Source organism: Boleophthalmus pectinirostris, unplaced genomic scaffold (assembly GCF_026225935.1).
Source record: "Boleophthalmus pectinirostris isolate CB_2022bp ecotype Guang Dong unplaced genomic scaffold, ASM2622593v1 HiC_scaffold_14, whole genome shotgun sequence".
Lineage (NCBI taxonomy): Eukaryota > Metazoa > Chordata > Actinopteri > Gobiiformes > Gobiidae > Boleophthalmus > Boleophthalmus pectinirostris.
In genome coordinates this window covers 26,212,594-26,227,316 of record NW_026571047.1, presented here as the reverse complement: position 1 = coordinate 26,227,316, position 14,723 = coordinate 26,212,594, and the positions used below count along the sequence as shown (strand labels likewise).

Sequence of the window (14,723 nt, the reverse complement as noted above, 5' to 3'; positions counted from 1 at the left end):
TAAGTTGCACTTTTTTCATGGTTTGTGTGTTTCCTGTGACTTATACTCCGGTGCGACTTAGATATTAAAATTTTCAGACTGACAGACGCAAGAGAGCGCTCGAGGCTTGTGTGTCAGTATCTGCTGCTCCTATAACTCCTGTACCGCTGTCACTTCACTCTACTGCGCATGTCTCCTGTAGAAAAAGGTGCTGTCTTGCTGCAAATAGTGAAATATTCAGCCGAAAACGGTAATCGAGCAGCAGAAAGAAAGTTTGGAGTGAGCGAGAAACTTGTGAGGGACTGGTGGAAAGCAGGGATGGAGAACACAGCTTCATGGGCATGTAACTTTCCTGGAAGTCACTGGATGGATCGACAAAGCCTGAACTTCAATGACAATCTCAACCATCCTGTTGGGATTCAGAAAGACCGGAATAATTCTAACTGGAACTGATGCTGAGTCTGACAACAGCTACACAGAAGAGGAAGCGCCACTCCGTTTACCTCATGGATCTATGGTTTATCTCCAGAAGTCGCGCAGGAGTGACACCAAGGATGAAGAATTTAATGGATTTAGTGATTTGGAGTGAGATCGTGAGTTTGGCAAACTTATATTCTGTTGTTTATGCTATAATTATCTGAATAACTGTTAATATGTTATGTTAACATATTAACACCTTTTCAGTCTGTTGTTCTCTGTTCTTGCCCTTCAAGATGAAATGTCGGTTCCTGTTCTCTGATTTTATAAAACACATTTCCCAAAAAGTGCGACTTATATATGTTTTTTTCTTCTTCATTACGCATTTTTTGGCTGGTGCGACTTATACTCCGGAGCGACTTATAGATCAGAAAATACGGTAATCGTTTCTATACTTCATTATTGTACTGAGGTCATTTGAAGATAAAGGCTCTGATCACAGCTCTGAGTCTCATAGATTTATGTCAAGACAAATCCATGATATTCCAGTCTATCTAAAAGCAAACTAACTAAATAGGACAAGAACTACTGATAGGGATGATGTCATGACTTGTTAGCCAGATAACAGCACGGATGGAGTCTGATTGGACCTGGCTGACCTGTGCACCAACGACGAGGCGCTAAGTCTAAACCATGGTCACCTCCCACTATAGTTTACATATAAAAGTCATTGTATTGGTGTAAAACATTGAGTTTCTGCATGATAATGACAGCACAGACCCCTTGTACAAGTATGGCTTTCTAATATTGGAATAAGTAAATTATCTGGACTTTATTTCTGTTTCAAGTGTATTTTAATCATGAAATATAAAGGTTGTTTTCTTCAACAGCGGCCTCACTTAACTTTTTCAGTTGCTTACCACTATTACCACATGAAATATAAATGTAAAATATACTTGTAAAAATACACTTTTACTTCTGTTTCCAAGGGCAAAAGACTTTTTATGAGCAGAATTTGTTTCAAAGTTGCAATCTCCATTAATCTTATTCAGATTGAACATGGATCTATGATAAGAACTGGATAAGACACTCCCCCTCTGCCCCTTTGTGAGATCGACTAGTGGTCACTCTAGGTACTGCAGGTCGTGGGAGCTCAGGCCCAGAAGGAAATCTCCCATAGAGCAGAGTGTAACAGTGTGTACCTGACCACAGAGCACAATGTATTTTTGTGTGAATTCTGCCCGTGTTCGGCTGACAGGGCATTGACATCTTTCATAAAGGCTGGATGTTGTAGGATTCTTTTGTATTCTTATAATATGAACTTTTTAGACTTTTAAAATGGTCAAAGTGTCTTAAAGTCAGCTTTGTAAGATTTAGAGTAGCCCCGCTCTAGCAGCTCTCTGATTGGTCAGAAGTGCATGTTTCTGACACGCGTGGGCGGGGCTCGGTCAGTATTTGGGAAGTAATGCCGAAGGAAAAACGTTTTTTTTTGGCACCAATGAGGACAGGCCACTGAAAATAACACAACACCATCCTGGCTTCCTCTTCCAGATCTTATGTTACTTCCATGGATGGTCCTGAACTTGGGACAAAGGAGACGTTATACTGCAAAACACTGACACCTGCTGGTCATATTGTGCATTATATCTAATTCCCTCCTGTTCTTATTGCCATATTTACTTGTATATATCACCTATTTTACTGTTTATTTTTAGCTACATTTATTTTTTTTTGAAACGTATTGAATTTCTTTATTGATGAAAATTATATCATATCGAACCGAAAGCGCACTGTATCGAGGTATGTATCGTATCTTAACTTAACTTCTTAATGATACCCAGCCCTAATATTCACTACACTCTACACTGTAATATCCTGTTTATTGTCTATATGTATATCACACTTACTGGTCCTTGCACTTCTGATTAGATGCCAAACCACATTTCATTTCCTTCTATTTATACATGTATAATGACAATAAAGTTCAGTCTAATCTAATCTAAGTGTCTTTATTTAGGGACACCATTACACATAAACTTCTGTCTCTCAAGGCTTCACTTCTCCCATTTTTGTGTTGACCTGGACTCTCTGAATAATAACAGTACACAGAAATATAAATAAATATTAACATTAAATAAAATTATTAACTTTGTATAACTCTATAATTGTACCATATCTGATGTACTGTGTGGAAATTTGGGGTTCAACATGTAAAACTTACCTACAACCTTTATTTATTTTACAAAAAAGGGCCTTGAGAATGATCACCAGCAGTCATTGTAGAGAGCCATCCAACCCAATATTTGTTCAACTTAAAGTGTTGAAAATACAGGATATTGTTGACTTAAGTCTCCTCAAAGTCATGTATAAAGCAAAGTGTAATTTATTACCTGTAAATATTCAAAAACTGTTTGAGATGAGAACAAGCCACTACAATTTAAAAGGAACCTACATGTTTAAAAAACCCAGATTCAGAACCAAGGTTATGGAGCGAAGTGTCGCTGTGAAAGGAGTTCACTTATGGAAGAGTCTTGACAAAGAAATAAAAGAATCAAGTACAATGACGACATTTAAAAAACATATACAATCGAATGCACTGTGTCTGTATGAAAAAGAAAACTAAGTTGTGTATAATAATGAAGATTTACTGTTTGCAATTGATCAGTAATTGTGCCTGAACTGATATGGAATGTTTAGTGACGATCAGTGTTGATGTTTTGTCTTGAAAAAGGAAAGGGGGGCAGATAACATAAGATTTTTTTCTTCTTTCTGCTCCTTTTCATTCATTTCTTGTGTGTTTGATGTTGTGACACTGTAGATGTCTTTTTATGCTTTATGAATGAAATAAATAAATAAAAAATAAATAAATAAACTAGTTCTTACCACTGATAGAGCTGCAGATGTAGACTCCAATGGGCCCCATGTACGTCTCGTAAGGGTTACTGACACTGTTGTAGAGCGCGATGAGGATGCTGAGGGCCGAGAACACCAGACACAGACACAGCAAAAACACAACCAGAACGTACAGGACCGCAGGAGCCCCACTGTCCTTAATTTTTTCGAAGACTACAAAAAAAAAAATCATGAATATTACACTGAAGGAACTACAGGAACTATGGGACAAGATGCTTTCTGATCTATGTTATAATGTTGTTTCCTCATCACAAATTTTTACTCTCACATGTTTAACGCACAAACCCTGCAGATTTATTTACACTCCGTTCCACCTTGTGATGTCATGCGGTAATACAGGAAGTGCTCTACATATTTCGTCTCATCTTGTGGAAATTCTGTCTCATCCAAACCGCTGAAGAAACCTTTGACCGCTGAATCACAGTATTATATCATGATTGATCACTGCGGTTTATAATGTGCAGGACTTCCTCATTATCCCCGATCACAGTCCCATTGCACGACGTTATTTTTAAGAGACTGGTTTGATGTAGTTTGGCGTCCTTGAGCAAGACGTTTCCAAGAAGAGATTGGCCACACAGAATATAGGTCTCCAGGAAGAATAACTGCTATCTAATGGAGGTCAATTAAATACTAGGGATGTAACGATATCCAAGTCTCACGATACGATATCGTCATGAACCTCTCTCTATGATATTTATTACGATATAAAATTGTGAATATGCTACGTTTTCCTCTTAAAATGCCTTGACAAGACTTAATCCAAAGAACTAAGACTTAAAAGTGTTAGAACTGTTTATTCTTCTTGTAGTCTGCACTGAAATAGAGCAAAGGATCATGGTCTCTGTAGTTCCCTCTGTCTTTTTTTGCTGCATCATAACTCTTAATTAAACAAAGAGACTTGTAATTCGATATATTGTGATGGTCCATGATATTATTGTGAGAACTTTGATGATACGATAACACGATATTTCGGTTATTGTTACAACCGTCTTAAATACAATTAAATATGACACAATTAATATAAGTTTTCAGAGAAGCCATATTTTAGATCATTTTAGTCAGTGATTTTTGTATTAGCATTATTACTATTATTATTAATAGTAGTAGTAGTAGTAGAAGTAGTAGTAGTTGTTGTTGATGAGTATTATTATACAAATCTTATGACCTACTTCAGTGTAAAATGAACTGCACAGAATAATTTAACATTTAATAATTTGTATTCTACAGGAAATGAATCAAAAGTTGTTAGTCTTTTTCCATACAGGTTTTGTTTACACTCACATATTCAAAAATTTTTGAATATTTTCAATAAAAAAACTGAATCTTCAATACTTATACTCACATTTAAACTGTAAGGCAAGGCAAAGCAAGTTTATTTGTATAGCACATTTCGTACACAAAGTAATTCAAAGTGCTTTACAGAATAAGAAATACATTAAAATCATAATAAAAACAAATCAAAACATAAATAATCATGAAGATTAAAATTAAAAAAGAGAGACATAAATAAACTGTAGTTATTATTGGACAGGGATACATGAATTATTGAACCTTTTTGCTGTAAATTGTGTTTGTTTCTTGTAGGATTTTACACCGTTCTGTGTAACTTTTCTGGTGGTGAATGAGTAAAAGTTTGAGTTGAGTTTGCCACCTGCTTATCTGGGCGTTTTGAAAGGTGCTCTATAAATCCAGTACATGATTATTATTATTATTATTATCATCTCCATGGCAGTGACAGTTCCACAGTTTCACATTAAAACACGTTTATCTTTCATCCATTCACATAAAAAAAAAAAAAAAAAGAAAACCACAAGACGTATTATTTTCTTACTATAATTAATAGGGATGTAACAATAACCAAAATATCATGATATCGTATCATCAAAAATCTCATAATAATATCACAATATATCGAATTATAAGCCTCTTTGCTTAAATTAAGAGTTATGGTGCAGCAAAAGGTAAAAAAAAAACAACACACAGAGGGAACTACATAGACCATGATGCTTTGCTCCATTTCAGTGCAGACTACAAGAAGAAATAACAGTTCTAAGCACTTTTAAGTTCTTTGGGTTTAGTCTTGTCAAGGCATTTTAAGAGGAAAAAGTAGCAAATTAACATAAATATCATGAAAATGAACCTACATGTTTAATTAAAAAACCCAGATTCAGAACCAAAGTCATGGACCGAAGCATCGGTGTGAAAGGAGTTAATTTATGGAACAGTCTTGACAAAGATATAAAAGAATCAAGTACAATGACGGCATATAAAAAAAAGACTTAAAGGTTGTATAGAGGATTTTCCAAGGAACGAGAAATCCAGCGACTGTTTGTCCTTTTTCAAATGTTGCGCATGCGTGAAACCACCCCCCCTCCCCTACAGCTCCTACGTAGAAACGCCTCCTCCCGCCTCTCTCTTTACGCCAGAAACAGGTTTGTTTACAGCCGGTGCGCTGCACATGACTTGTAAACAACTAACTACAGTGTTGGTTAGGCAAGACGGAGAAGTGAGGAGCGGGGGGGCGGGCGCGGACATTTCGTTCGCGCGAGAATGAGGAGAAGTGAGGAGCAGGGAGGGGAAGAGCGGATCGGGCAGCGGGGACAGGAGCAGGAAAGGGGTGCAGAGAAGGTTGCGCGGAGATTCAGTGCGAATGAACTAGCTACAACACGCAGCAGCAAGCGGACTCTTTCTTTGCCTTGAAAATTACGTTTTCAGACATAGGATATCGCTTTCGTGTCCTGAAAAACGTTTGACTAGCTCTTGGAAATAAAGTACGTTTTCATAATAAGCAGAAGTGACCTGTCCAGGAGTAATTTGTGGACCAGTGCGTCAGTCTTTAGACCCTGCGTCTGCTTCAGTCGCGCCATCGCTGGAATGAATCTATAAGAATCACCTTAGTTTGGCTTCGCTGCTTTTCCCCTTGTCTTCTTCTTTCAGCGACCTCAAAAACGGACTTTCTTTTGCGGCTAACTGCTCCTGGATTCTTGTCGCCATTGCAACAAACTTTGTGCGAACTGCGAGGAAGATATAGGTCAAAAAAAGCCGCTAAGAACTGTTGCGTTGGTGGAGTAAACAGCGTCTGTGCGTCTTGCGTCTGTGGACTGCGTGACAGTCGTACGTAAACCACGTACGCGGCGGCGCGCAGGCAAGTCAGTTACACTAGAAACGTAGGGAGTTTGATTGACAGCCTGTCAGCTCACAGATAACGAGGCAGTGTCGTTATCTATTGGCAAATGTTTAGCCCCACCACGTCCAGAGTTGATTAATTTTTATTCTCTTTTTTTTGGTCATCATAATTACAAGGCTACTGCACCTCTATAATCTATCATTGACAACTTGAAACAAAAAAAAATCCTCCATACAACCTTTAATATCAAATGCAATGTGTATGTATGAAAAAGAAAACTAAGATGTTGTGCCTAAAAGTGAAGATTTCTGTTTACAATTGATTAATAATTGTTCCTGAACTGAAATGTACTGATTGGAAATGTTTAGTAACCATCGGCATAGATGGATTGTTTTAAAAAGGGAAAAAGGGGCAGTTAACATAAGATGACTCTTCTTTCTGCTCCTTTTCATTCATTTCTTGTATGTCTGATGTTGTGACACTGTTGATGTCTTTTTTATACTTTATGAATGAAATAAATTAACAAAAAATAAATAAATAAAATACTGTACCGAGAGATTTGGATATTGTTAAATCCCTAATCGTGAGCCTCTACACCACATCGTGAGCTTTCCGACGATATCGCAATAAATATCGTACCGTGAGGTTCATACTGTGACAATATCGTATCGTGAGACTTGGATATCGTTACACCACTAATAATAAAAGTCTCCAATGGTCTGATCTGTAACGTGGCCAGGCTGAGTCACCTGTTTGTTTCTTTGAGATACTTTTAAAGATCCTTTTGCACAAAACAGATTCTTATGAGTTTTAAGCCACGTTACGATGTTACCGCCTCAAAAACAGACCTGGAGTTGTGTTTTGTTTCATTCACACATATTTCAGTAACGCTTTTCAATACTCTATCTACATCTAGAAAGCTCAAAATGCTCCACCTTATGATGTCATATAACAGTTTTCAAGTTAACACCTACTTTTTACAATTCAATTCAATTTTATTTTTTCCACAATGTTAAATTATAATCCCACAAAGGCACAAATTTATACATATATGTAAATATGTTCATACAATTAACATATATCCTCCTGAGACCCGGCCCATTCATTTATGTCCTTTGTAGTGGACATTGAGTTAACCAGATGATCTTTTAAGTGTTTTGAGATAGACTCTTAATGGGGGACTAGGTTCTTCTGCCTAAATAGGGCTGAGGGATTATAGGATATTATCATGTCCAGGATAATAAATTAACTCAAGAGGAGCTAGTTTGTGGCTCAAATATGATTAAAAAATAAATAAAGAAAGAAAGAAATTAAAAGAGAGTCTAAAAATTTTTTGAGGCGACTGTAGAAGCTTGTCAGAGATGTTGGTCATCAAAAAAGTTGTTATAGGTGAGTTTCATTGTTGACAAAAGCGCGCGTTGCATGCTGGGAATTATTTTAGTCGGCGGCAATAAACACTAATCCAACATGACGAACGGAGCGAGAAAGCACGTAAAGGGTATTGATCCCGGTTATTTATCCACTCTAACGGCAGAGGACCGAAGACCATTTGACCAGAAATTGGTCATAAGCATCGATGGAGCCAAATCACCCTTTTCAACCCCGACAAAAGGTGGACCAAACCAAACTTCTGGTCTGAATCACCAACTACCTGGACAAATATTCACTTTGGCGATATCCACAATGACTTGGTGGAAACTCCTGGGCCATTCACAGCAGAAAAGATGAAAACCTCCAAGAGTCTCGATGTGTTGTTGAACTTGTTGGAGTCCACGGTTTGTTAGGATCTTCTACGTTTGCTCTGCGGATGTTTGAAAGCCATTTAATTCACCGTTAGCGGTTCTTTTCACTCAGAATACGAAAAAGACATTTTCCTTCTTCCGTGCTTCTATTTGTGCATCCGATAATGCAGCAGGAATTTACCATTATCGGGGATAAATACGCGAGGTTACGCACTGTGTTTGACGCTATCGTGTTTCTTGCCTCCAACCAAAATATTTCCCAGCATGCAACGCGGGCTTTTAATAACAATGACGTCAGCTGAAACTCGCATTATGTTCGGTTGTTAACATCACACAGATTTAACACAGTTTTTGCTGTGTAGAGAGATATATGAAGTAAAAGAAGGACAAAGGAGAAAAAAAAAGTTGTACATTTGTGATTTGAAACTGTCATCTCTATTGGACTGTCAATAAAAATTTGGAATTACCAAAAAAAAAAAAAAAAAAACATGGTGGAACATTTTTTTGTTACTACATGACATCTCAAGGTGGATCACAGTGTTTTCTGATTAAAATAAGAACTCATGAGCCTAAATATGCAGAATGTGTGAATGAAACAACACAACTTCAGTTGTGTTTATGACGAGGAAACAAAATTATAACATAGATCAGAAAAAAACTATAACATGGGCCCTTTAATGCCGTACTGTGGAACAATCTAGACGAAGCAACAACATCTGTACACTGCAAAAAACAAACGCTATAAGTGAAGGTGACTGGAATTAACAAAGTTTGATCATGATTTGAGTCAATTTCACTCGACAAGTAAAAATATCTACCAATGGAATAACAGAACAAAACTTTTTGTACTTAAAATATGAAAATAATAAGAAAAATAACAACTTTTTGCACTTAAAATAAGAAACAAAATCAAATGTTGCTTGAATTAAGAAAAACACACTTATTCTGTTGGTAGATAATTTTACTTTTCAAGTTGAATCGACTCAAATGAAGTCAAATGTTCTTAATTTAAGTCATTTTAACTCACCTAGATATTGTTTTTTTTTTCCAGTGTAGTGTATGTAATCTATTTTTACCAATTCAATTATAAAAAGCTTTTCCAATTTTGATTAATAGCTGTTTTTTTTTTTTTTTTTTCTTTTCTGCAGATGACTCACCTTTAAACTCAACAGAATTTCCTATGAACGGGCAGAAGTTCGAGTCAAACGTCCCGGAGAACAGGTCCCACGTGATCACCCCGGTCCCGTTGAAGGTGTCGCTCACGAGGCCCCTGCACTCCACGCGCGTCTGGGCCCACTTCGTCGACATGGCGTAGCCCAGGAGAGCCACGGAGACGGCGGTGCAGCACGCGCACCCCATGAAAAACACGATCTTCTGCGTGGACGGCATGGTAACTCAACTCAAACTTCAAACTATAAATATAAGAGAGGTCCAAATGGTTTATATTCTGCTCCAAACGGGAGAGAGCGACGCGTAAAGCAGCCTGGGGTGGAGTGAGTGTGGAAACCCGGTCATAAACTATCTCGATTGTAACAGTGATCTTTGGTCGGACAGTATAATTGGTTGTCATAGTGAAAGAACATGGTAAATATAACACTAAACACACAACAAGGTAAATAAAACCTACATATTTACTATTAATAATGATAAAATCCATAAATATTGTAACAAATTCGTCATTAAACTCATTATAATAATACGTCCTTTTTATTTCCTTGTGTTTTGGTGGAGAAAAGACACACGTCAAAGTTCTTTTCCTGAAAGTGGGGGCCATAAATTTGAAAGGAGATTAATTATTTACTTTGTCCGTAATAAAGACAGAGATAGAGGAGGGAGTCAGCTGCATCATTGATTCTCATCTTGGTCACACTCCAAAAGTGTTTTCATTCATTCTGAAATTAAATTAATTGGATTTGATCATGTAAAAATCTCATCTTAAACTTCAAATCCTAAAGGTGCATTGTGTAAATTTTCTGGTGGAGCGTGCGTCAGTTGCTTCTCTCCATGGAGATGTTATTGCTTTGTTTATAATGTTTTGCAGTATGAGATTAAACTTTTCTATCTTTAAACCAAACCAAACCAAGTTACAGGTCAGATCTGTGGAGAGGCGACCCCGCTCTCAGTCAGAATGTCTGTTTTTCTAAGTATTTTTGAGCTATAAACCCGCCTGTAATTGAATAAATGTAAAGTAGATCTGTTTAATGTCACACTGTGGAACATTCCAGGCAAAGCTATGACATATCCATAGAATAAAAGCAGGTGACGGACGTCCGACTGAAAAGTTACACAGTGTTAGCCTGATTCATCAGCTCGCAGCATTCGGATTCGTTCGCTCAATGGTAGGCGGGTACTTTTTTTTTATTTAACCAATTGCTGCTGTTTGGTCGTGACGTATGTAATGCACAAAATCTCATAGGAAGAAGGGCAATTCCCTGCCTGGGTAACATAGTGCACCTTTAAATTGACAATCTTCATTATCTTTATGATGATGTTAATTATCATAGGTCACATAGCATATTAAAGTTTAATATTTAAGTCTATAGTCAATGACGCATTCACACATAAGTTAATAACAAATGTATCCAGATAGTCGTAGTTTTGTTTCTTTATTTTCTTACTCTTATTTATTAAAGACCTTATGCATGAAATGCTTTGAGAGGCTAGTCTTATTTCACATCAAATCATGCATTTCCCCAAATTTGGACAGGCATCAATATGCATATAGAACCAATAGATCCACTGACGATGCCATCTGCGCTGCACTGCACGCTGCTCTGACGCACCTGGAAACTCCCAACAGTTATGTCAGGATGCTATTTGTGGATTACAGCTCTGCATTCAGCTCTATCAGCCCAACCAAACTGCTCACTCTTGGCCTCTCACCCCTCTTATGTCTCTGGATAAAGAACTTGCTGACCAACAGACGCCAGCACGTCAGAATTGACCAGCATTTGTCTCCACCATCACTGAGAGCACAGGTCTGCCTCAGGGCTGCGTCCTGAGCCCAGCTCTCTACTCCCTCCTCACATATGACTGCGTAGCACACCATAATAATTCCAACACTGTCATCAAATTTGCTGATGACACAACTATTGTGGGGCTCATAACAAACAATGATGAAGCTGCTTACAGGGAGGAGGTCCTGACACTGATCTCCTGGTGTAAAGACAATGACCTGCATTTAAATACAAAGAAAACTAAAGAAATGATAATTGATTTTAGGAAAAACAAATGCATTCCCCATCACATTGGCCTCTACATCAACGGAGAAGAGGTAGAGAGGGTCTCCAACTTTAAGTTCCTGGGTGTGGAGATCAGTGAGAATCTAACCTGGAGCCTAAACACCATCAGCGTTATAAAGCGTGCCCAGCGGAGACTGTTTTTTCTACCAACACTCCGCCAGAATGGGCTTCCCAGAAGCTCCTAACCAACTTTTACCGGTGCACCATCGAAAGCGTTCTAACGTACTGCTGTACATCAATGGTATGGAGCCTGCACAGCTGCTGAAAAGAAGGACCTGCAGTGAGTGGTGAGAACAGCTGAAAAGGTGGTGGGCTCCTCACTCCCGAACCTGGACACCATCTACTCCTCACGTCTCCACACACGGGCCTCCAACATTTTGCAGGACCCACACACCCCGGGAACTGCCTCGTCCACACTCCCCTCAGGAAGACTTCAAAACTCCCCTCACACGCACAAACAGGCTGCGCAACAGCTTCTATCCACGAGCAGTGGACGAGCTCCAGGGACACAGGCACAGATAAAAGACCTGAAGGGACTCGATGCAATAATCTATTTATTTTATTTAATAAATGTTTTTTATTGGTATGGATGTGAGGATGTGTGTATATTTGTAAATTTTTTTACTGCTACAGATCTGCTCTGCTGAAGTTTCGTTGTATTTCATACAATGACAATAAATAAATCTAAATCTAAATCTTATGCAAAATGGACTTTTGTGAGCTTTAAGTCATGTTATAATGTTGTTACCTCCTCAAAAACAAACCCGGAGTTGTGTTTTGTTTCATTCACACATCTCAAAATGCTCTGTTCCACCTTGTGATGTCATGTCGTGGTAGCTTACAACTTAACAGCTCCTTTTACCTTTTGTTTAGATTGGAAATTCCAGGGCTGAAATCATCAAATGATTCTAGTGAAGCTGTACGGAGTTTAAAAACACACTGGAGCACTTCCTGTATCACCACATGACATCACAAGTTGGAACAGAGTATTTCCTGTTTGAGAGAAGAACTCCGCCTAAATATGCAGGATGTGTTTCAGGTTAAACATGTGTGAATAAAAAAAATAAACAAACAAAAAAACACAACTTCATGTATGTTTGTGATGAGAAAACAACATTACAACAGCAGAAAAACATAATTTGGGCCTTTTACATTTTCATTTGACTCAAGATTTTCTTAATGGCCACTTTCTGCTGTATTGACATGGAACAAAATATTATTGGTGCAAAAAGTGTTGTTCGAATTGCAACTCATTCCATTCCACTAATATCTTCTGCTAATTTATTCATCAAACTTAACATTCTTAATATTTATGAGATTAATATTTATCAGATTTATATTCTTTAAAATACAACTATGATCCTCAAACATTTCACATTTTACTTTTAAACCAATGCAGAGATTCATAGATAGAAAACTCGTCAAAATCATAATTTTCATGTTTCAAAATGTGTCACATGCAGAGCGATGTTTTGCTACGATACAGAGGCTGTAAATTGTGGAGCAGTTTTCACGTTTGACTCGTGACGGGATCAGAAATGTTTAAAAAGATTGTGAGGAAATGTTTGATATTTCATGGTAATGTTCTATAAGCATTCAGTTGTGGATGTTTCATTGTGTTTTAATTCATGTTTGAATCAAATTAATTTTATCCATTAAATTATTTTTTTTTATTTATTTATTTTTAATTTATTTTAATTTTATTTTTTATTTTGTGTTTTATTTTGTGTTTTTGTTTTTTTTATTAAGTTATATATGCAAAATAAATTAATAAATAAAAAAAAATACATAAAATAAAAAAAATAAGGTATACAGTTTTTAAGTAATTCCATAAGAAGCCACAAGAGGGCGGCATTTTACCAGCTAAAATAAGGGTTTCTTAGGACAGTGTGTTTTGGAGTGATGTTTGTGGGTCACAGAACTGAAGGATCCTCCGGGGGGCAATGTTTATTTATAGATACTAACAAAACAAAAAAAAAAAAAAAAACAATTTACAAATACATGCATGGATCCTATAGTGAGTGTGCTACATAGATATATTCAGGAAAATAGGCTTATGACATGATTAATTAAAGGTGCATTGTGCAACTTTTCTGGAGGAAGTTCGCTACCTGCTTGTCTCCATGGAGATGTTATTGCTTTGCCTGGAACGTTCCATAATATTACACTTAACATATCCATCTAGTAGAGATGTAACGATATCTAAATGCCATGGTACGATATTTATTTAAGATTTAAGATATGTAAGATTTTGGTGTGAATTATTTCTGTCATAATACCAAAAAAATTCAAGTAAAAAACATATTTCTTCATGTTGTCTGCACTGAAATGAATCATGGGATATGTAGTCTCCGATGTTTAATAGCTTTTCCTACTATAAAATCATGCATTTAGACTTTTTACGCTACGATATCACAATATTTTGGTTATTTTTACATCCTTACCATAGTATTTATTCATTATGGGTGTTTCTATTGCTCAAAAATACAGTAATTTCTTCTGTAAATGGGGCGCCTCCCCACAGATCTGAACTGTAATGTAGCGTAGAGCTGTAATCTGCTTGTCTCTCTCATGATAGATAAATTGAATCTATACTGTGGAACATTCTAGACAAAACTGTAACACTTCCATGGTCATAAACAGGCGGCGGACGTTACACTAGAAATGTCACGCAGTGCATCTTTAAGGATAAACGGAGCCAACAAATAGGCCTATTACGTTATTGTAAACAAAAGCTGTTTCCCATCTGCTCCAGCTGTCAGCTCTAAACACCCGCAGATTATAACGACACATGTTACACAACAAACCCTCATCCATTAGGCCCACTGTTATCTGTCAGGACCGATCACTGATTACGCAAAAGTGGGTTAATCATCGTTACGTTTTTGCAGTTATCTGATATACGTAAAGAGCGTTATATTCGTTTAAGAGGACATGGGAAGAAATAGATTTTGGATGATGGAGACTGCAAAAAACTATATCTAGACAAGTTAAGACGACTTGAATTAAGAAAGTTTTATCATGATTTGAGTCAGTTTCACTTGACAAATAAAATGATCTGCCAGTGGAACAAGACTTTTTGTACCTAAAACATGAAAATACGAGCCAGGTTGGCGCCACCTAGTGCCTCCACTCAATTTCATTTCTCTCCAGCGACCAAGTCAGGAATCGGAATACACTAGATGTTTTGCAAGAACCCCGGAAGTTGTAGACCGCTCAGACCAATCAGAGAAGAGCTGTGAACTAAACAGTAAACAAAGCGGTCGAGATGGATGTAGACGAAGACAGACATTCTGCGTT

At 37.3% G+C, this 14,723-nt stretch overlaps 1 protein-coding gene across 1 annotated transcript in view; it reads right to left on the bottom strand.

Moving 5' to 3' along the window:
* LOC110174575 (clarin-3) overlaps window positions 1-9,570 on the bottom strand; it is a 10,000-nt gene extending 430 nt beyond the window's left edge. The window contains exons 1-2 of the mRNA XM_020940677.2: window positions 9,339-9,570; window positions 3,280-3,462 (exon numbers count right to left, since the gene is read on the bottom strand). Of these exons, the coding sequence (XP_020796336.2) occupies window positions 3,280-3,462; window positions 9,339-9,570 (415 nt within the window). The remainder of the gene's footprint in view (window positions 1-3,279; window positions 3,463-9,338) is intronic.
* Between the last annotated feature and the right edge of the window lie 5,153 nt (window positions 9,571-14,723).